Genomic DNA, 24,320 nt, shown 5'->3' with positions numbered 1-24,320 from the left:
TCCACAAGAGAGGATTGAAGAGACAGTGAGCAGCTTTAATATGCAATTTTTTTTGTGAAATATGGGTGATAGAGACATATGTACATGATCAGGATTAGGTACTAAGTAACATAATAGTTTTGTTTTTTGAAGGATCTGACAGGTATTACCATCTCACCACATACTAGGTTGTTATAATATGTTACAATCCTATCATAGACCAGTATAAATAGCGGGAAGTAATAACCCAGCTTTTTGCCTGTCTCTGGTATCCTGTCTCTAGTTTCCTCCTTTCTGGTGAACTGCGATTGTATAGTGGCACTTTGATTGTTGCTTGTTGTCTAGCGGAGTGGTAGTGGAGGTGAGCAGAAGACCACCCAGCCAGTGGCGCCTCTACCACTTGCTGGTGTGTTACTCTGGATTACTGTGTGATGTCACTACAGCAGGTGGTAATGTCCAACCTGCTGTAGTGACACTATGGTGCAATCCAGTCTACTATTAATAGCAATAAAGAGGCCACTTCACTCATATGTGGCAATAGGTTTGTATTTTTCTTCCGTGACTGTAATAGGTAACGTGGTATATTCAATAGCAGACATTTATATATTTTTCATTTGACAGTAGCTACATTTTTTGTTTTGCATCAAATATCCATAACTACCGTGTGTATACACCAAGTTACATCTTGACATACCAAACCAATACTAACTGGTTTTCTAACACACAGAGCAAAATATGTCAATCCATACCCTTATTTCCCCATTGTTTTGTGCTGTTTATTATATTATGTTGCTTAAACCTTATTGAACAAAAATGGCACAAATTTGTGCTGCTCCAGTTTTACAATATCCTTTGAAATAACATGGAGAGGACATTGAGAGGGCATATACAATGCACATGTTTCTTTGGCAATTAACTCTAACTTACTTTGTGGCCATCCAAATGTGTAATGTCCATTTCAAAACCAATGAGCGCTTCAACTAAAGAAATGGTTACATTTGTATAAAGGTCATCCCCTCGTCGTTCAAATATAGGATGCCTATGAGTACAAACACAATCAAGTTGACAATAAAGCAATCCAAACCAAACAAAAAACACAACATATGATTATGATGACTCGTAAATGCTGTGAAGTGCTGATACGAATTTTTCTTAGGTTGTGCCAGTATGGTAACTAATGGCAGTACCCTATTGGATTCTGGTATTATCAATAGGGATCATGAATATGTCAGCAGATAGGCCAAATAATTCTTATCTTGTCTACCCATTATTCTGAATTCTATCAAGGTCCCTTGCCCATCTTATATAAAGGACAGCCTTATGCCTATCTCATGCATGCCTATATTCATTCACAGCTCCCCCTTCCGTAGGTAGGCTATTTATGCATCCACTATTATCTTAGTAATCCTTTAGGGCTTTTTTTTCTGGTGTAAGGAGTCATTCTTTTTAAATGATTGAAGGGAATGTGTTGCTTAGATATATATATTTTTTTTTTTTTTGCCGATTAAAGATAGATACTGAAACCTGTTATTTTTTTTTCTAATCTGTTTCTATTTTCTGATTGTAATTTTTCTTTTCTTTTTTGTACATTATTATGAGGGCTGCCATCTTGCCAGAGCTGTTTATAACAGCATTTAGTGATAAGATTTACAGCAGGACCCATGGACCATAGCCAACATAAACAGGACTTTTTTCACTCCGATGAATTGGAGACCTTTACAGAGGTCATTTTACAGGGGAGGGGATGCTGCTCTTTGCAGAGATGTGATCCAGTATTATCTCTATACCGGTGTCACATTTTACTCTGCTCTTGAGGCATTACTTGGAAATGATGTGCACATAACAGGAAGTCTTAGTTTTAGGCCTAGTGGCCAGAATAGAAATTGCAATACTTCAGCATTATAAAACATAGATTGCAAAAAAAAAAATCACTAGAAAAATTCCAGTTATGCTAAGAATCATCTTGGCTACCAAATAAAAAAACAGTTTTAACCCGTTAATGATGCAACCTATTTTGAACTCCAGGATCAAGGTTTATTTTTTAAATCTGACCTTTCTTCACTTTATGTGCTGATAACTTTGGGTTGCTTTAACTTATACAAGTAATTTTGAGATTGTTATGTTGTGCCTTCAGCTAGCATTTGTGGAAAAACTCAAACTTTTCATTTTTTTTATTTGACAAACTTTTGCATTCGCTGCAGACAGTCAGGCCACATAAAATAATACTTCACATTAACAATATTTCAACTTAATGTTGACTTTATGCTATAAATGTCCTTTTACTTTCTTAGGGCATTAGAGGGCTTAGAATTGTACCAAAATTTTTTTACCAGATTTATGAACATTTACCAATTTTTTTTTTTTTTTTAAATGGACAAAAGTTTTCTAAAGTGGATTTGAGGGGCCTAAATGCTAGAAACCCCCTTATAAATACCAAACACAGCTGGCCCCCGTTGCAGTTTATGTGCACTCTGTTTCTGAGCTCACAGAATCAGAATGATATGCTTACATAATAGGTAGAAAATGTACTCTTCACTATGAGGTAAATATAAGTTATACAGACATTTACTGTTGAGCAATGATTTGCTGGGAAGAAACAAAGAAATGTACTTTGAAAACCCACTTTTAGTCTACTAATGAGACAGTAAACGCTTAATCAACTGAATATAAAGCTTACTTGAGAACTTTGATTTTAAAGCGCAAGTCGCCTGGCTCTCCATCAATATGGGGTTCACCTACAAAAAAATAAAAAAATAAAAATGGGATTATAATTGCTGAACTCAAGCACTTAAAGGCTATGGTCACCTTTTTACATATATTAGTGGTTACCCTGAGTAAAAAAAACCTTGCCCGAAGATTAAGTCTGTAATCTTCCTTCCTTTATTCTTTATCAGATCCCTGATATGAAGTTTACCGACAGCTTTTCTACGTTACAATTCCTCTCATGTGGGTGTTACATCTGTGTGTTGAGAAGTCAGTTTGCTGTGACTGGTCTGCTTTCTATCTTAAGAGTTTAGGTGATCGAGTTGTGTGGGTCCCACGTCAGACCAAAATCCCAATCTCATATCCGGCAAATTATATTCTCAAACATAAACATATGAGCTATATACATGTACATTCATAGAATAATCACCAACACGTATATTCAAAGAATAATCAAACACGTTTCTGCTGCCAGATAATATGCAGCTTCATCAGTGACATAAATTTGCCAGGGTAACAACATTCTATTACCCACGCAACATTAGTATAATTACTGCCTGTAAAGAAAGTTTCTTCATATGACAGGGAATTATCTCTCTATAGCTCCAACAGACCACAATTTGTATGGACACATTAACTTTAGTTTGTTTTTCCTGCAAAGAAAAAAGTACCAGGACACCAGGGCTGTAGGCTCATAAACGCTTCTATCAACGGCCGTACCTGTGAAGAAAAATAACATATTTCACTTTTCACTTCATCCCGGTGCCTGCAAAGAAAAACCAATCTGGCCAAACCAGTATTTACAGTTCCGAGGGTCAAAGTGCATTCCCAGAGCTAAGCGCTAACCTCCGTCATGCATGGAGCAGAGGTTGCCCGGCTACTAGCAATCACTAGCTCTGGATTCGAAATCTGCAGTCATATCTGCTCCGGGCAGTCGCGTCACTTCCGCACCGCTCTCTGCATGACGCTTGGTGTGGGTTGGGGTCCTTGCCGTATCCCAGTAACACCCCTTTCCGGATCACGGCCAGTACTATGTATTAAAAAGGATACTTCTTGATGTATGTATAAGCTCAAAAGTATAAATATAACCCAAACTGGCATAATAGATAATTCAATCCTCCTTTCTCATTAACCTCATTCTTGCTTTAGAGCTCAAAAAAGATGATTCTGATCCATCCTGATCTTATAGAAGCAGGATCATATATAGGCAGAATCACAGCGGCATTTGCTTTTAGACAGACTGGCACCCAGGCATAACCAAAAGGGATTAAAATCCTATTCACTTAGGACTAAAAGAATTAGAAAAAGCTTTGTATAGGTGAGGACCCTTATCAAGATGCTAGAATAGCTATCTCCAGATGGGGGAGATGGGAGACCTATTATCTGTATAGGGGATGGGAGGGGTAGCATGGGCCCATGGGTCTATTCTCATATACACAAAAGTCCCCCATAGGGTACCCAGGGAATTTAATTCATAAATTCCAATTCCCTTCAGGGTCGAAAACCCATCCATGACTAAGACCCCCAACTAGGGTCACCCTTTTAAAACTTCACTTTTATTTATTATTTTTTTTAAACAAATTATAGTGCAAAAATAATACAAAAAAGGGTGTTTAAAAACACAATATATAGGAATTGGATTGGTCCAATAATGGTTCCACTAATTTAATTTTAACTCAGGCTTCTATGTTAGGGACTCTTTTATTCCATTATTCTGGGTCCTAAGACTGCAATTTTAACGGTCCACATAACATATAACTTCCTCTATTTTATCTACCAATTCCTATTATTGCTTATTAAAGTTAGTTGCACCCTAGCATCCCCCCGATGTTTCGCTGGAGAGACCCAGCTTTATCAAGGTATAGGACACTAATGATGGGAGTGGGCAATCGCAGTGGTTTATATGTCCTCTGTTTGTAGGTGTGGCCACCTACAAATCAACTTTACCCAATCAGGGACTGCCACATCAGTACTTCGTCTCTTAGTTATGATTCTATATCCTGTTACCTTCTGTGTTATTCCCGGATCACTTCCGGGTTATCTAAGTCATGTGATACCCATTTCCATCCAGACCTATCAGATTTCAAGTTCCATCCTTGGTTCTTACCTGTTTACTGTTCATCATCCAATCCGGATAGGTCTTATAGGCTTCACCCTCCTACGTCACTTAGCCAATAAAGTTGGACCGTTCAGGCTTGCGCATTAACCTTCCGTCCTTGCCTTCTATCTTACCACGGCTTTCCTCTATGGTGTTTCCGGCGAATACGTGTCAGATATTACGTTCCCATGGTAAAATATAAACATACAATCCAGCTTCTCCGTGGTTTCGGCTTCTCTCCATGGCGCTAGTAGCGCACGCGCACTATGGTATTCCCGGCGCACGCGTACTAGATTCTTAGTTCCCATAGTAACATATGGGGGTAAACAAACAATCCAGTTAAGCCTGTTGACAACTCCCGGTCTCTCAATATAGTTTCGGCAGCTACAAGTTATTAACAGCGCACTAACACTTCTTATTAGGACTTAATCTTTATGGTAACCTATAAATAATGAAGCTAAGTCACCATATAGCAGACTCAAGTCATCTGTGCTCTCTCCTTGATTATAAGGCAATAAATTATTGTGATGACCTATTATTTTATTCGTTTCTTTCTTTATTATCTTGTAGGTGGGTTCTTTTTATTCTAATAAAATTAATCCTCCAGGTAAGTATCATATCGGTTAGATGTATAATAATGGGTAATTGATTTTATTTTTTGTTTCTTATTTTCTTTTTCCTTTTAAGCAGGTCATTTAAGTTTTTAAGAGTTTTACACACATTCAGGTAAGTACAGGAAATCCCTATGCAGTTAAGCAGGGATTTTATTAAAATATTGTTTGCGATTTAACCCACTTAGTTTTGTATTACTTATTCGCTACTAATCCACTCACTATATTAATAGCTATATTTGCCTTCTCATCCTATTTCATTCTAAAAATGCAGAGTAAGAAAAACCTTCATTGAGGCCATTAGGTGATCTGCTCATTAGGCGAAAGATCCATCTTGCTTCTTTTTGAAGTAGATTATCTATGTCTCCTTTTCTTGGCCCCAATTTAACTGTAGTAATTCCCCAAAATTGAATTGCTTCTAAACTATTCCTGTGTACAGGGTCTATTCTGTCCCTAAATGCCCTATTATAAAATAGTCTTATACCTAGGCGGGGTGGCCGCCCTAAAAAGGGCGGTCCCGCTCTGGAACCTCCTATCACACGCTATCCCATATCTATACTAGGAGGTGCAATCTAAGGTCCAGCCTTAGAGACCTCCATGTATAAAGTCATTTACAACCAGAATATACACAATCAGAGACATGGTTAGAGAGGAGTACCCCGTTGAAAGGATGCTATGCATGTGGACATTGTAAAGCTTGTAAATATGTGAACAAAACATAGGTGGTTCTTGGAAACAAGAAACCTACATAAAGAGCTTTATAAATTGTTCCAGGAAGGGTGTCATCTATGTCGCATCATGCCCGTGTCCAGTTTTATATGTAGGCAAGACGAAAAGAGAACTTCAAAAGGCATATACTAGAACATCTAGGGGATGTGCGACATAGAAGAAACACAACAGTAGCAAATCACATACATGCAGTACATGGGGGTGATGGGTCATGTCTTAGATTTGTAGGAATAGAACACATTAGACCACCGTTTCGGGGAGGAGACTGGGACCATTTGATCTTACAGAAAGAGTTATGTTGGATTTTTCAGTTGCAAACAACTGCCCCTGGGGGCCTGAATGAACAGCTTCATTTTGGTTGTTACATATAGCTTGAAGGAAGCGGGAGATTTATGGAGGTGTGGATAGGTAGTGAGGGAGGGCTGTAGGCAGCCCTTAGGAGTAAATTGCACCTCCTAGTATAGATATGTGATAGGAGGTTCCAGAGCGGGACAGCCCTTTTTAGGGCAGCCACCCCACCTAGGTATAGGGTGATCTTATAATAGGGCATTTAGGGACAGAATAGACCCATAGGCCCATGCTAACCCTCCCATCAACTATACAGATGGAGATAGCTATTCTGGCATCTTGATAAGGGTGCTCACCTATACAAAGCTTTTTCATCTTTTCTTTTAGTCCTAAAAGGAGTAGGATTTTAATCCCTTATAGCCTTTTGGTTATGCCCGTCTGTCTGACTAAGTACTAGTGCTGCTGTGATTCTGCCTATATATGATCCTGCTTCTATAAGATCAGGATAGATTGAATCATCTATTTTGAGCTCTAAAGCAAGAATTTGGTTAATGAGAAAGGAGGATTGAATTATCTATTATGCCAGTTTGGGTTATATTTATTCTTTTGAGCTTATAAATACCTCATGAAATATCCTTTTTAATACATAGTACTGGCCGTGATCCGGGAAGGGGCGTTCCTGGATGTCACTATGCCTATCCTGGGTCACGATCACATGATCGCGACCGGGATATGGCAAGGACCGCCGCCTCACTAAGCATCATGCGGAGAGCGGGGCGGAAGAGACGTCTCAGAGCGGATATGACGGCAGACACTAAATCCAGAGATAGCAAGCGCCAGTAGCCGGGCAACCTCGACTCCCTGCATAACGGCAGGTTAGCACTTAGCTCTGGGAATGCACTTTGACCCTCGGAACTGTAAATACTGATTTGGCCAGATAAGTTTTTCTTTGCAGGCACCGGGATGAAGTGAAAAGTAAAATATAAAAGTTATTTTTCTTCACAGGTACGGCTGTTGATAGAAGTATATATGAGCCTACAGCCCTGGTACTTTTTTCTTTGCAGGAAAAACAAACTAAAGTTAATGTGTCCATACAAATTGTGGTCTGTTGGGGCTATAGAGACTTAAGTCCCTGTCATATGAAGAAACTTTCTTTACAGGCGGTAATTATACTAATGTTGCATGGGTAATAAAATGTTGCGTTACCCTGGCAAATTTCTGTCACCACTGATGAAGCTGCATATTATCTGGCAGCAGAAACGCGTTTGGTGATTATTCTATGAATATACATGTGTATAGCTCATGTGTGACATTAGCCTATCTCTGCAAATAACTTCTCCTTGGAGCTGTGCACAATTCTGCAAATAGCTCAGGTGAAAGGATCACAGTATCTTATTATTTTACCTTGCACCTCAAGGATTATTGGTTACTTTTTAACTGGATAGAATAAAAGTTAAATTTTAAAGGCACATATCCTTTCACGTTTTTGCATTCATGTTTGAGAATCTGTTTTCTCTCTTTACAGCCCATGTGAGTCTACCCTTTAAACTGCCTTTTATACGATTCCCTTCCTGTCTGCAGCATGTGTCAACTGCCCTTCATGTATTACCTCCCCTATGTCCACACTTCGGTACTGTACACAACTCCTTCCACCCTTCCTGCTGCTTTCACTAACAATGAAAGAAGGGAGCGCGGTGCAGAGAGCCTGACAAAGATCTTTATTCTCTGAAAGATGCACCAAAGTGGTAGAAAATATTCTTTAAGGATAACTATTTAAAAAGTGGAAAATATACTTGTGTTGAGCCAGCATTAATGAATAAATTAATGTCATTTATTTTATCAATCCATTAAAAATATAAAATTGGTGGCAGAAAAGCACACAGACATACAGAGCACTAAAAAACAAACAAAAAAACCAACAAAACACAGGAACAGACACCACACCTAACACGTTTCAGATCAATGTGTGGTACTTTAACACTTTTATATATAATTGTAGCTGAGGTACAGTGAAGAGAAGTCTGAGGAGCTTGTCTGGTGTTCCTGAAGGAGGCCTGAGGCCTGGTCCAGCAACCACGCATCTACTTCAAGCCAACTCCTGAGCCTTGGGTGAAAGTCAAAGCCAATGGTAGGACCTGAACACAGTGGGGATTCAGCTGTAGTCTAGTCCTGTCCAAGTAGTCAAGTTAAGCCTGTCAATTACTAAATTCAAGCGTGGCTGCATCAGTCTATACAATTGCAACTACAAGTCCCAGCAAGCCGATAAGTTTCCCTAAGTTCACCTTGCATCTCCTTAATGCCTATCTGAGCTGTGTGGACTTTAACACCTTGTCTACCTCAGTAAAGCATACCAGTTAACTGTAACCTTGCATCGGAGTGATTATTTTCCCTGTGCCAGGTGAAGCTGGTCTTCCGAGGGCGGTGTATTGGTCAACCACGCCCTGGCATCGCGAAGAGGTTAATACACACATTACCCAGTCTGAATCCTGTATCCTTGTATGTATGGATAGAGGATTCTATCTGAAACTAAATGAAGGATCCTTACATGAGGTTAAGCTACGTTCCTCCTTAGCATTTTAGAATTAAATTAAAAGTGCTTTTGTAAAATGGAAAATCTAGGGCAATCATTACACAAAAATAAATGGATAATATGGATTTTGTTAAGTCTGTAATACCCATCATCCATTCATATTCAATAGTCTGTTGGTCCTACAAGCATGAATATTTCTCATGTGCCCAAACAATAATTTATCATAATGGGGACATCTATTCTCTACAGTTTTACCGTAATAAAAAGGTTAATAAATGGAAAGGAGGTGGAGACCATGTATGTACTCCTAGAAATTGTAAAACCATGCGGATTTACAGCTGGTGAAATAGCCAAGGACTACTAGTGGAGGGGGTCAAAAAGACCTGAAATTAGCAGTTGCTGTTGTCGCAAAGAAACCGTATTTAGTGGGAAAAATAGTGATGTGTTCAATACTTATTTTACCTGCTGTATTTTAACTGTATATAACTATATGGTTTAAATATTAGAACAGATTTAATTCTGCACTCCCAACAGTCATCTTCATTACCCTAGATTTTGTTTTTATTATTTTATTTGTTTTTCTGACAATAACATGGTTGAAAGAAAATTACCTGATAACTCCCCCTGCCCTTGTATGGAAGTTTCCTTTATTATATAAAGGTGTACTACGGTGGAATTTTTTTTATCAACTGGTGCCAGAAAGTTTAACAGATTTGTAAATTACTTCGATTAAGAAATCTTAATCCTTCCAGTACTTATTAGCTGCTGAATACTACAGAGGAAATTATTTTTCTTTTTGGAACACAGTGCTCCATGCTGACATCACAAGCACAGTGCTCACTGTTGACATCTCTGTCCATTTTAGGAACGGTCCAGAGCAGCATATGTTTGCTATGGGGATTTTCTCCTACTCTGGACAGTTCTTAAAATGGACAGAGATGTCAGCAGAGAGCACTGTGCTCGTGATGCCAGCAGAGAGCTCTGTGTTCCAAAAAGAAAAGTATTTCCTATGTTATATTCAGCAGCTAAGAAGTACTGGAAGGATTAATATTTTTTAAGTAGAGGTAATTTACAAATCTGTTTAAATTTCTGGCACCAGTTGATTTAAAAAAAAAAAAAAAAAAAAAAAAAAAAGTTAAAAGTTTTCCACCGGAGTACCCCTTTAAAGTACCACATATGCTATGAATAAGGGTCTACTGATCTGAAACGTGTTAGACAAGAGGATCTTTTCGTGTGCTTTTTCATGCTCTGTAAGTCTGTGTGCCTTTCTGCCGTCAATTTTGGACTTCATGTATTACCAATAAAAAGTGACACTTATTCATTAGTGCTGGCTCAAGGCAAGTATTTTTTCTATGAGACGACCGAGGACTGCGGTTCATATGTATTCCAGGTGAGCTAAGAATCTTTCTTCCTTTTTTCTCGTATTTCGAAAGTGGCTTTATTTTGCATTCAGGAATTGAATGAATAACAGCAAAGACAAAAATCATGACAATTCATGCCCACCTTCTCCAATGAATGGATACTCCATCCCATCTCTAACACCAGGTTCAATTTCAACTTCTAAAGTGCGTTCTTCATTTACAAGTCTAAACAGAAAAAATAAAATAAATATAAACAGTGCAGACCAATAATTTAATTTACAAAATTACATCACAAAGTTTCACCATTAGTCTACCAGATCATTGCATTCCAGTGAGCGCAATAAGTGGTCTCAAAAGTCTCTGAGGTTTCTTACTGCTGTTATATTCCCCTATAGTGAAAAGTATAGACCCATACTACCATGTGTTTTCCCTATCTCCCCTCTTTAAGATAAGTGGGTTTTACCAAGTGGAGTACTACCCCTCTTGTTCGCAGGATTGTTAGTCATTGATGGCTCGGACTCCCCCTGGTCCGTCCCTGGATAATGAAATATAGCTCTGGCAAAAACATTATTGACATGGACGGAGCCCAAGCTCCATCTACGTGTCTCGCGATATACCTGATACCAATGAGTATATGGAGGGTGTACTATTTCCTGAGTGTTCATGTCTTGTTTTGGTTGCCCATTTTTGTGGGCTATTTCCTAAAAATATATTTACAATACCTGTTTCAAACTTGTTAAAAATACTAATTAAAAAAACAATTGATAAAAATAAATAGAACGAGAACCTCGGTGCTTTAAAAAACAAATAAAAAACTAAGGCATACTAATCTGTTCCTACCCCACAGCTTCTGTCCTGATGGCTTCCAATCCTGACTGCTCCTCAAGTCCTCTTGCACTCTAACCCCCAGAAAATGACCACTTAATGAGTAGCAGTGAACAGGAGTCATTGGAGCAGCAGATGTGGGGAAGGGGGCAAGCGGAATATGCATGGTGTTTTTTTTTTTTTTTTTAAATCTTCATTTCTTAAATAAAATCATCACCCCCCAAGACATACAACTTACTAATCTAGTATTATCACAAATTGTACTGGCTGCACCTTTTTTTTTTTTACTTCTGACCATCCACCTACTACACACACAAACACACACACACACACACACTTTAATTTGGACATTGAGGGATGAAGGAGGCGTGTTTACAGAATGCTGCCCTGTACTGAAAAATGCTAAGGAGTAGAAAGGCAATTAATACAGCAGCTTTTGCAGACTTGCTGTGTGGAGAGTTTACTGTGGAGAGTTTACTGTGTAGAGCAATGTTTTGCAGAAGTTCTGGACAGAGAACTGGCAGAATTGCTGTGGAAGGAAAGTAGACTGGGTGGTAGGACCGTGATGTAGCTGAGGGAAACCCTTGCATTCTGTGTATTTTAGTACTGAGCAACTGCTTAAACAGAAAGTACAATGATGATCTGACATAAGACCCACAGACAAAAAGGAGATTTTTTTAACATTTACCGTAAAATCTCTCTTTCTCGAAGGATCCATTGGGGGGGATACAGACCGTGGGTGTATCTTGCTGTCTCTAGGAGGTGTGACACTATGGTAATAAAAAAAAGTCAGCTCCTCCCAGCAGGATATACCCACCTGGTCTCCTAGAGCAATAGGAGGAGACCAATAGGTCAAGGAAAACCTAAACACTGTCCAAGAACCAGAAGGAAAAACATAACTGAACACACCCTCGGACAGAGAACCAACGGGAAACAAACCCAAACAAAGGCGGGAGCTGTGTCCCCCAATGGATCCTTTGAGAAAGAGATTTTACGGTAAGTGTTAAAAAATCTCCTTTTCTCTATCGGCTCCATTGGGGGACACAGACCGTGGGACGTACCAAAGCAGTCCTTTGGGTGGGCAGATAAATAATCAGGCAGCCGGCCGATCCACTGCCGCCTGCAACACTTTACACCCCAGACTAGCATTAGCCGATGCGAAAGTATGAACTCGGTAGAACCTCGAGAAAGTGTGCAAAGACGACCAGGTAGCCGCCTTGCAAATCTGCGAGGCCGAGGCTCTATTCTGGAGAGCCCAGGATGCCCCGACAGAACGAGTGGAATGAGCCACAACCCTGAAAGGAGGAATCTTCCCCTTGCAGCGATAGGCTTCTGAAATGACGGACCTAATCCACCTAGAAATGGTGGCCTTGGAAGCAGGTTGTCCCTTGCGACGACCTTCCGTAAGGACAAACAAGGAATCACATTGACGAAACGAAGCAGTGATGGAGAGATAAGCCCGAACAGCCCGGACTTGGTCCAGCTTGTGTAGTAAGCGCTCCCTAGGATGAGAGGGAGTAGGACAAAAGGACAATGTCCTCATTGAGATGAAAGGCTGAGACCACCTTGGGCAAAAAGGAAGGATCTGGCCGGAAAACAACTTTGTCCTGATGGATCACCATAAACGGAGAACGGCAGGAAAGAGCTGCCAATTCAGACACCCTCCGGATGGATTTGATAGCCACAAGAAACACCACTTTCCGAGAAAGGAGGCGGAGAGACACCTCTCTAAGGGGTTCAAAGGGTGCACCCTGGAGGGCACTCAGAACCAAATTTAAGTCCCAAGGGGGAGAAGGAGACCGTTAAGGAGGAACAGCGTGCGCCACTCCTTGCAGGAAAGTCCTGACAAGAGAATTAGAAGCCGGGGGCCGCTGGGAAAGAACAGTAAGGGACGAAACCTGACCTTTAAGGGAACTGAGAGACAATCCCAGTTCCAGCCCCGACTGTAAAAAGGAGAGAAGACGGAGAACAGAGAAGGTCACCGGGGAGAAGTCCTGAGCTTCACACCAACTAAAATAAGAACGCCAAATACGGTGGTAAATTCTTGCGGTGGAGGGCTTACGAGCCTTGAGCATGGGGTGAATGACTTGTGAGGAGAACCCGTGGACCCTCAAAACCGCGGTCTCATCCGCCACGCCGTCAAATGCAGCGACTGTAAATTGGGGTGGCAAAGAGGACCCTGAGAGAGTAGATCCGGGCGGAGCAGAAGGCACAGAGGAACGTCATCCAGGAGCCTGACTACGTCAGCATACCACGACCTTCGGGGCCAATCTGGAGCTACCAGAATGGCGGGAACGACCTCTGCCTTGAGCTTCCTCAGCACCCTGGGAAGGAACGGAAGAGGAGGGAACAGATAAAGCAGGGCGAACCCCGTCCAAGGAATCACTAGGGTGTCCACGGCCAAGGCCTGAGGGTCCCGGGACTTGGACACAAACGGAAGAATTTTCCGATTGTGCTGGGACGTGAAGAGGTCCCCGTCCGCAACGCCCCAGAGGTCGCAGAGCTGCGTGAAGACCTCTGGATGAAGAGACCACTCACCGGGGTCAGGAGAGGACCAACTGAGGAAACAACTGAGGTCCGCTTCCCAGTTGAGCACTCCCAGAATGTGGATCGCTGAGGAGGCCGGAACCTGGCTCTCCGCCCAGGAAAGAATTTGTCACCTCGGCCATGGCTGCCGAGCTGCGGGTGTCGGCCTGTCGATTTATGTACACCAAGGCTGTGGCGTTGTCTGACTGAACGCAGACAGGACGGGACTTAAGACAGGGCTCCCAATGAAGAAGACAAAGAAGAATCGCTTGTAATTCCAATATGTTTATCGGAAGAAGGGTCTCCTGGGGAGACAAGAGACCCTCAACCGTCCAATCCCTGAACACGCTGCCCCAGCCTGACAGGCTGGCATCCGTAGTAACCACTTGCCAATGAAGGGGAAGGAAGGACCGCCCGTGGATAAGAAGAAGGGGCGAGCGGAGCCACCAGAGCAGAGACTGACTGACCCTGGGAGGTAGAATAATCTGACGAACGAGGGACAGGGGAAACCTGTTCCTTCGAAAGGGAATCGCCAGGTGGAGAGGGGGGAATGGAATTGAGCAAAGGGCACGGCCTCCATAGCTGCCACCATCCGACCCGGGACTTCCATACAAGTGCGGATGGAGACTGATACCTGAGTACGCAGGGAGCGGACCCCCTCCCGGAGATAAATTCGGGCATAGGCCGTGTCAAATCAAAACCCCAGAAAGGTTATAGACTGGGTAGGCTGGAGGACTGACTCGTCTCGATAGACCAGCCAGCCGAAACGAGTCAGAGTGTGGAGAGTGACGTCCAGATTCTCCCGAGTCTGGGCTCTGGTTGGAGCCTTGATGAGAAGGTCGTCCAGATAGGGTATCACCGAGATGCCTCTCGACCGTAACAGGCCCATCACTGGCGCAAGGACCTTCGTAAAGACCCGAGGAGCCGTGGCTAGACCGAAGGGGAGAGCTACAAATTTCAAGTGCCCCTCCGGAACCACAAAGCAGAGGTACCGATGATGGCCCCAAAATATTGGCACATGGAGGTAGGCATCCTTGATGTCCACTGAAGAGAGGAACTTCCCCTGTTCCAGGGATGCCACCACCGAGCGGAGAGATTCCATCTGGAAGCGGCGGATGAGAAGACGGTGGAGACGCTTGAGGTCTAGGATTGGTCGTACAGAACCGTCCTTCTTGGGGACCACAAAGAGATTTAAATAGAAACCCCAAAAATGTGTGAGGTCCAGATGACTCGGAAACACAAAAGACGACCTCCCACCCGCAAAGAAACCTCGGGTGGAGGTCTTACTTCATGCAGAAGGGGGTTTGCAGTTGCACGATTTGGGCGCAAAACGGCCAGAGCGGTTGGAGTCCAACTTCCAAGACGGGCGAGCCTGGAACGAGTGAGCCTTCTTGTCCCTCAAGGGCGCATGCCCGGACCCTCTGTTGGAGCCAGAGGCCCGAAAGGAAAAAGACTTCTTTTGGGAAGTAGGGCGAGCCTTATTTTGAGGTAACAAGGAACTCTTACCTCCCGTTGCCTCGGAGATAATCTCAACAAGGCGTTTGCCAAAAAGACGGCCACCCGTAAAGAGAAGCTCAGTGAGAGACCTTTTGGAAGCGGCATCCGCATTCCAAGCTTTAAGCCACAGAGCGGCGGAGGGCTGCTAGGTGACCCACAACAAAGGCAGAACAACGGGCTGCCTGCATGGAAGCTGCGCACAGAAAGTCCCCAGCCTTAGCGAAACGGAGAGCCAGAGCAGATAGATCCTCTGGGGGGGGGGGGGGGATCCCGCTAAAATATCCTGATGGAGCTGTCTGCGCCACTCCAACAGGGCCTTGGACACCCATGTCGAGGCAAAGATGGGAAGAATAGAAGAGCCAGCTGCTTCAGTAGCGAACTTCGCTAAAGAATCTACCTTTTTGTCCACGGGATCCTTAAAGGCAGCGGCATCTGCCAGAGGCCGCCTTTGAGATCCGGGAGATTGGTGGGTCCACAGAGGGAAGGGAAGCCACCTTATCCATTTGACAAGGACTTTGTCGCCAACGTTCTTGAATTGTCCTGACTCCCGGGAATCTCTTGTCCGGATGCTTCCATGCGGATTCCAGAATGTCGTCAAAGTCAGCGTGAGAGCTGAACCTTTGAGGTGCTGCCTTAGTAAGATGAAAGTGTACTCCAGACTGGGTACACGGCTCTGGCATGTCAGAGCGGCGACTCCGAGAACGTCCTCTGGAGGAGTGACGTTTGTGCCCAGATGATAGGGGGGGGGGGGGGGGGTGGACCCGCGAGGGGAACGCCCACGTCTATCCAAAGACTCAATGGAAGAGTCAGACGAGGCACCCCTAGCACGCTTGTGAGAGCGTGAAGTATGAGCAGACGAAGAGCGGGCCTTTTCAGAGGTCCTTCGCAGGGATGACCCCTTCGAAGCTGACATCATTTCGCGGGAGGCCTCAGCCACCGAACGGGAGACTTGGGTCAAGTCAGCCATATACTGGGTCAGGGAAGAAACCCAGGCTGGAGGAGCGGCTGAACCCACCGGGACCGAAGGGGCATCAAAGGGTCTGGTGGAGCAGAGGAGCAAGCAGAGCAAGCGGGCTTAGCGGAGCCAGGCATCTTGGTATTGCAGTGCATACAAGGTATAGTAAGTCACTGAATTCCCAGGTTTCTGTTTAGAGGGATGAACAGCCCTGGGTGCGGACATAATGGGGTACAAAAAAAGAGAAGACAGGCACTTTCTCACTCAGATCTGTGTCCTCTGTCAGCTGCAGAGAGGAGACTTGTTCCGTGCAGCCAGCTAGACTGAAAAGGCCAGCCAATAGTAAGGGAGGGGCGTGCCTGAAACAAGGCACATAGTAACTGACCCCTACACACAGAAAATCGCGCCCACAGCGCTGATTGGGCACTGCTTCAAAAGTAAAAAGAAAGCCGGCGCTGAAGCGCCCGGCTCATAACAGTGCCGCGGCTGCAGCCACGTATAAGGCGCTGTAGAATGTGACATAAGCCAGCGTGAGAGCGCTCGAGACGAAGAAGCGCCGCGGCTGACAGCCGCATATAAGATGCTGAGTAGTGGCCAGAACACACACACAAAGGATTTTATAACACATGCCTTATAAAAACATGCCCCCTTAGTGTAATTGCTCCCCCAGTATAGTGCAGCCCCTGTAAAAGAAGCCCCAAAAAATGAGGGTGGGCCAAAACATGGGGTCTCCAGAGGTTGCGAGGCTGTACCTGTGGAAAAAGTACTTATCTCAGTCAGAAGAACTTACCTAATGAAGTCTTCAGTCAGCTTATGGTCCCTGCATCACACCTGGCTGCTATGCGCGAGCGAGGCGAGCAGATACATAGGGGGACCCGGACCCATGAGGTACCACCCAGGCGCTCACCGTTGGCGAGAGGGGGTTAACAGCGCATATACGCAATGTCTTTGCCCCCTTACTCGCAATGGGGGGGAACAGTGAACCGTAGTTCCTGAGTCCCCACCTAAAAACAGAAAGAAAAAAGGAATAAAAAAAAAAAAAAACTAACACGTCCCTATACTAGGAAAATAAAAAAAGAGAAGACCTAGTCTGGGCAACCCAGACCAGTCCACCTCCTTCAGACACTAAGCTTAAACTGACTAGCTCAGAGCCTGAAGGCGGGTATATCCTGATGGGAGGAGCTGACTTTTTAATACCATAGTGTCACACCTCCTAGAGACAGCAAGATACACCCACGGTCTGTGTCCCCCAATGGAGCCGATAGAGAAACAAAGATTTTTGGTGGTTTTAGAACAGAGGCAAACAGGTGAGCAATGCTATGTGCTTTGGCAGCATTTTTTAAATCTATTTCTTTTTAAACCTGATGTTGTAATACCCCTCTAAAACATCCAGACTCCATTTTTAAATCTTTAACACGCTGGAATACTTCGTTAATTTGCATGAATAAACATAATCCTAAATTTGAAACACGTACTTGACATTAGGGCATTCATCACAAACAACTTCCTGTGTCATTTGAAAACGTCCAGGCCCCAGTTGTGTTGTTCTCATTTCTTGGCGACAGTTACATTTTCTCTTGCCTGGTGCCTGCCGTGCTACAGGCTTGTTTCTTACCACCTAAGGAAAAAAATTATAGTGAATATGTTATGTAAATTATTGCCTACAGATTCCAAATTACCAGGGAAAATTCTATGGTCAGGAATAATACAGTACAGTCTTTTCATCATTACCTCTTAAGGTATGTTCACAATGCGGAATCTCCACTCGCAGAATTCCTCGAGCGGAGATCCCATCTGGTGGCCGCCGCCAAAATATTTTGGCGATAAGACTGCGCGGCACTGCGCCGTCACCATTGACAGCTATGCAGTGCTTGCAGACTACCGCGCAATGAATGAACCAGTTTTTGCTTTGGGCAGAACAATTTCAGCGGCGGAAGTGATGTTAATGTTCACTGCGCATAGGTCCACATGCAGAATTCCGCAGTGTGCACATACCCTTAGCTACTTTTTTTTAAAGGACACAGGAATTTCTCATTTTTTGCACCTTAAAGGGGTACTTCGGCCCTAAGACATCTTATAAGATGCCTGATCGCGGGCTATCTTTCATGCAGCACCCCGCTAGCCTCCTAGCGCTAGCCTCCTGAGCTAACATTGCTCCGGGTCTGATGAATCACGATCACGGGGCCAGAGTATCGTGACTTCATGCTCCGCCCCCTCAAAGCAAGTCTATGGGTGGGGGTGTGACTGCCCCTTCAATGCAAGCCTATGGGAGGGGGTGTGGTGGCCGAGTGTGCTGCTACACAAGGGGGGAGCCGTGACGTCACGATACTCCGGCCCAGAGATCATGATTCATCAGACCCGGAGCAATGTTTTCTCCGGAGGCTGATGATGGCGGGGTGCTGCATGAGAGATTGCAGGGGTCCCCAGTAGCGTTCAGGCATCTTATCCCCTCCCTATCCTTTGGATAGGGGATAAGATGTCTTAGGGCCGGAGTACCAGTTTAACACCTTAAGAATGCAGGGTTTTTCAGTTTTTGCATTTTAGTTTTTTCCTCCTTACCTTTTAAAAATCATAACCCTTTCAATTTTCCACCTAAAAATCCATATTATGGCTTATTTTCTGCATCACCAATTCTACTTTGCAGTGGAAGTCATTTTACCCCAAAAATCCACGGCGAAACGGGAAAAATAATAATAATTGTGCTACAAAATGGAAGAAAAAACGCAATTTTGTTACTTTTGGGGGCTCCCGTTTCTATGCAGTGCATATTTCGGTAAAAACTACACCTTACCATTATTCTGTAGGTCCATACGGTTAAAATAGCAGCAGAGGAAAGAAATGCAGAGATGGCGCAATATAGTGCAGTTAATCCTTCTTAAAAGGGGCGGACAGCTGTCCAAAAACAGAATAGTGCTCACCTATTGGTGTTGTGCAGGCAGGAACAACATTGGCGATCGCATGTAGTAAGTAGCTGGAAGCGATGTTCAGTATCGGGAGGCAGCCGGCCCCGCTATGCAAGCGTTTCAAAGGTTTTCCTTCTTCAGGTCCTTTTCAGAAAAAGACCCGAAGAAGGAAAACCTTTGAAACGCGTTGTCCTGTTCACACTGCATGTTTTATGGATTAATAAAGCCTGCTTTTTTGCACTATACTTGGGTGGGCGCCTCCTAGCCTATATCGTATTTTTCTGCCGGAGCTCTGCGGGAACCTTGCCAGGGGCTCACAGAACCAGCTGTTTTCCCCCATACGGTTAAAATGGTACACTACTTACCGTATATACTCGAGTATAAGCCGACCCGAGTATAAGCCGAGACCCCTAATTTCAACCCAAAATCCCAGGAAAAGTTATTGACTCGAGTATAAGCCTAGGGTGGGAAATACATCATCCCCCCCTGTCATCATCCAGACCCGTCATTAACATCCTCATCATCATCATCGCCTGTCATCATCCAGACCCTCATCATCATCACCTGTCATCATCCCACACCCCCCCTTCATCATCCTCTTGTCATCATCCGCCCTCAGTGGTCTTCAACCTGCGGACCTCCAGAGGTTTCAAAACTACAACTCCCAGCAAGCCCGGGCAGCCATCGGCTGTCCGGGCTTGCTGGGTGTTGTAGTTTTGAAACCTCCGGAGGTCCGCAGGTTGAAGACCACTGCGGCCTTCGACATCATCCAGCCCCCTCTCACCCCCTTTAGTTCTGTACAGTACTCACCTCCGCTCAGCGCTGGTCCGGTGCTGCAAGGCTGTCCGGAGAGGAGGTGGTCCGGTGGGATAGTGGTTCCGGGCTGCTATCTTCACCGGGGGCGCCTCTTCTCCGCGCTTCGGGCCCAGAATAGAGGCGTTGCCTTGACGATGACGCAGAAGTACGTTGGCAATGAACGTACCTCTGCGTTGTTGTCAAGGCAACGTGACTATTCTGGGGCCGGGCCCGAAGCGCTTAGAAGAGGCCTCCCCGGTGAAGATAGCAGCCCGGAACCACTATCCCACCGGACCACCTCCTCTCCGGACAGTCCTGCAGCACCGGACCAGCGCCGAGCGGAGGCGAGTACTGTACAGAACTAAAGGGGGTGAGAGGGGGCTGGATGATGTCGAAGGCCGCAGTGGTCTTCAAGCTGCGGACCTCCGGAGGTTTCAAAACTACAACACCCAGCAAGCCCGGACAGCCGATGGCTGCCCGGGCTTGCTGGGAGTTGTAGTTTTGAAACCTCTGGAGGTCCGCAGGTTGAAGACCACTGCGGGTGGAGAGTTCACTCGAGTATAAGCCGAGGGGGGGTGTTTTCAGCACGAAAAATCGTGCTGAAAAACTCTGCTTATACTCGAGTATATACGGTATATAGATTTAATTTTGTCGTACTTGAAAATTTATACGTTTGAAAATGTCCTCTTCTGACCCCTACAACTTTTTATTTTTCCACGTACAGAGCGGTATGGGGGCTCATTTTTTGCGCTGTGATCTAAAGTTTTTATCGGTACCATTTTTGCTTTGATCGGACTTTTTATTCATTTTTTAATGGTATAAAAAGTGACCAAAAATATGCTTTTTTGGACTTTTGATTTTTTTTTACGTGTACAGCATTGACCGTGCGGTTTAATGAACTATATATTTTTATAGTTCGGACATTTACGCATGCGGCGATACCCCATATGTTTATTTTTATTTACACTTTTTTTTTATGGGAAAAGGGGGGTGATTCAAACTTTTATTAGGGAAGGGGTTAAATGATCTTTATTAACACTTTTTTTTGCAATGTTATAGGGGCCTATAACATTACATACACTGATCTTTTACACAGATCACTGGCATTCATTAACACGCCTGTGATCAGTGTTATCGGCACTTGACTGCCCCTGCCAGGATCTCAGGCACGGAGCAGTCATTTGCCGATCAGACACTGAGGAGGCAGGTAAGGTCCCTCCCGGTGTCCTGTAAGCTGTTCGGGATGCCGCGATTTCACCGCGGCGGTCCCGAACAGCCGGGATAGTTTCACTTTCGCTTCAGACGAGGCGGTCAGCTTTGATCGCCGCATCTGAAGGGTTAATACAGGGCATCACCGCAATATGCCCTGTATTAGCCGCGGGTCCCGGCCGTTGATGGCCGCCGGGTCCGACCCGATATGACGCGGGGTCACCGCTTGACCCCGCGGAATATCGCGGGAGTCGGCGGAGGACGTAAATATACGTCTTCGTCGTTAAGGACCAGAGCATCTTTTGCAAATCTAGCCACTGCCACTTTAAGCATTAATAACTCTGGAAAGCTTTCCAAAATTTCAAACATTTAGCATTTTTCTAACTTTCAAGCTCTCTGCTTGTGAGGAAAATGGACATCTCCAAAAAAATGATATATTTATTCACATATACAATATGTCTACTTTATGTTTGCATCATAAAGTTGACATGTTTTTACTTTTTAAAGACATTAGTGGGATTCAAAGTTTAGTAGCAATTTTCCACAAAAAAGTCAAAATCAGAATTTTTTAGGGACCAGTTTAGTTTTGAAGTGAATTTGAGGGCCATTATGTTAGAAATACCCCATAATGGACCCCACTATGAAAACTGCACCCCTCAAAGTATTCAAAATGACTTTCAGAAAGTTTGTTAACCCTTTAGGTGTTTCACAGGGATAGCAGCAAAGAGGAAGAGAAAATTTAACTCCTTAAGGACGGAGCTCATTTTCACCTTAAGGACGCAGGCCTTTTTTGCACATCTGACCACTGTCACTTTAAGCATTAACAACTCTGGGATGCTTTTACTTTTCATTCCGATTCCGAAATTGTTTTTTCGTGACATATTCTACTTTATGTTAGTGCTAAAATTTTGTCGATACTTGCATCATTTCATGGTGAAAAATTCCCAAATTTGATGAAAAATTTGAAAATTTTGCATTTTTTTTTACTTTGAAACTCTGCTTGTAAGGAAAATGGACATCCCAAATACATTTTATATTGATTCACATGTACAATATGTCTACTTTATGATTGCATCATTAAGTTGACATGTTTTTACTTTTGGAAGACATCAGAGGGCTTCAAAAGTATAGCAGCAATTTTCCAATTTTTCACAAAATTTTCAAAATCAGAATTTTTCAGGGACCAGTGCTGTTCTGAAGTGGATTTGAGGGGCGCACCCCTCAAAACTGCACCCCTTAAAGTATTCAAAATGACATTCAGTAACCTTTAGGTGTTTCACAGGAATAGCAGCAAAGTGAAGGAGAAAATTCAAAATCTTCATTTTTTTTTACACTCTCATGTTCTTGTAAACCCAGTTTTTGAATTTTTACAAGGGGTAAAAAGGAGAAAAATCTTCCTAAAATTTGTAACCCAATTTCTCTTGAGTAAGGAAATACCTCATATGTGTACGTCAAGTGTTCGGCGGGCGCAGTAGAGGGCTCAGAAGGGAAGGAGCGACAATGGGATTTTTGAGAGTGAGATTTTCTGAAATGGTTTTTGGGGGGCATGTCACATTTAGGAAGCCCCAATGGTGCCAGAACAGCAAGAAAACCCCCACATGGCAAACTATTTTGGAAACTACACCCCTCAGGGAACGTAACAAGGGGTACAGTGAGCCTTAACACCCCACAGGTGTTTGACGACTTTTCGTTAAATTTGGACGTGTAAATAAAAAAAAAAATATTATTTCACTAAAATGCTGGTTTTCCCCAAAATTTTACATTTCTACAAGGGGTAAAAGGAGAAATGCCCCCCAAAATTTGTAACCCCATTTCTTCTGAGTATGGAAATAACCCATGTGTGGATGTCAAGTGCTCTGCTGGTGAACTACAATGTTCAGAAGAGAAGGAGCGCTATTGAGATTATGGAGAGAGAATTTGGTTGGAATAGAAGTCGGGGGCCATGTGCATTTACAAAGCCCCTTGTGGTGCCAGAACAGTGGACCCCCCCACATGTGACCCCATTTTGGAAACTACACCCCTCACGGAATTTAATAAGGGGTGCAGTGAGTATTTACACCCCACTGGCATTTGACAGATCGTTGGAACAGTGGGCTGTGCAAATGAAAAATTATATTTTTAATTTTCACAGACCACTATTCCAAAAATCTGTCAGACCCCTGTGGGGGGGGGGGGGGGGTAAATGCTCACTGTACCCCTTGTTACATTCCGTGAGGGGTGTAGTTTCCAAAATGGGGTCACATGTGGGAATTTCTTTTTTTGAGTTTATGTCAGAACCGCTGTAAAATCAGCCACCCCTGTGCAAATCACCAATTTAGGCCTCAAATGTACATAGTGTGCTCTCCCTCCTGAGCCTTGTTGTGTGCCCGCAGAGCATTTTATGCCCACATATGGGGTATTTCCGTACTCAGGAGAAATTGCGTTACAAATTATGGTGGTCTTTTTTTCCTTTTACCTCGTAGGGAAAAAAAAAAAAAAAAAAAAGTATGGGCAACACCAGCATGTTAGTGTAAACAAAATGTTTTTTTTTTTTTTTTTTTTTTACACTAACCGGCTGATGTAGACCCCAACTTATCCTTTTCATAAGGGGGTAAAACAAAATTTGTAGTGCAATTTCTCCCGAGTAAGGAGATACCCCAAATGTGGCCAGGACAGGGCTTCGAAGTGAGAGAGCGCCATACGCATTTGAGGACTAAAATAGGGATTGCATAGGAGTGGACATAGGGGTATTCTACGCCAGTGATTTCCAAACAGGGCGCCTCCAGCTGTTGATAAACTCCCAGCATGCCTGGACAGTCAGTGGCTGTCCGGAAATGCTGGGAGTTGTTGTTTGCAACAGCTGGAGGCTCCGTTTTGGAAACACTGCCGTACAATGTTTATATTTTTTATTTTGGGGGGGGGGGGGGGAGTCTAAGGGGGTGTATATGTAGTGTTTTACCCTTTATTATGTGTTAGTGTAGTTTTTTTAGGGTACATTCACACTGTCGCAGGTTTACAGTGAGTTTACCGCTAGGAGTTTGCGCTGCGGGATAAAATTTGCCACAGCCCAAACTTGAAGCAGGAAACGTACTGTAAATCTTCCTGTGTGAATGTACCCTGTACCTCCAACTGTTGCATAACTACATCTCCCAGCATGCTCTTTGGTCATCAGTACATGCTGGGAGTTGTAGTTTTGCAACAGCTGGAGGCACACTGGTTGGAAAACCTTCAGATTGGTTGGAAAATACTGAGTTAGGTAACAGAACCTAGCTGAAGGTTTTCCAACCAGTGTGCCTCCAGCTGTTGCAAAACTACAACTCCCAGCATGTACT

At 43.8% G+C, this 24,320-nt stretch overlaps 1 protein-coding gene across 1 annotated transcript in view; it reads right to left on the bottom strand.

Moving 5' to 3' along the window:
- Window positions 1-24,320, bottom strand: part of DNAJB11 (DnaJ heat shock protein family (Hsp40) member B11) — a 60,247-nt gene that overhangs the window by 10,885 nt on the left and 25,042 nt on the right. The window contains exons 5-8 of the mRNA XM_056533482.1: window positions 17,578-17,720; window positions 10,442-10,524; window positions 2,657-2,714; window positions 907-1,018 (exon numbers count right to left, since the gene is read on the bottom strand). Of these exons, the coding sequence (XP_056389457.1) occupies window positions 907-1,018; window positions 2,657-2,714; window positions 10,442-10,524; window positions 17,578-17,720 (396 nt within the window). The remainder of the gene's footprint in view (window positions 1-906; window positions 1,019-2,656; window positions 2,715-10,441; window positions 10,525-17,577; window positions 17,721-24,320) is intronic.

The sequence above is a fragment of the Hyla sarda genome, chromosome 8 (assembly GCF_029499605.1).
Source record: "Hyla sarda isolate aHylSar1 chromosome 8, aHylSar1.hap1, whole genome shotgun sequence".
Lineage (NCBI taxonomy): Eukaryota > Metazoa > Chordata > Amphibia > Anura > Hylidae > Hyla > Hyla sarda.
Note: the sequence above shows the minus strand (reverse complement) of the source record. Positions and strands in the feature narration are given on the sequence as shown.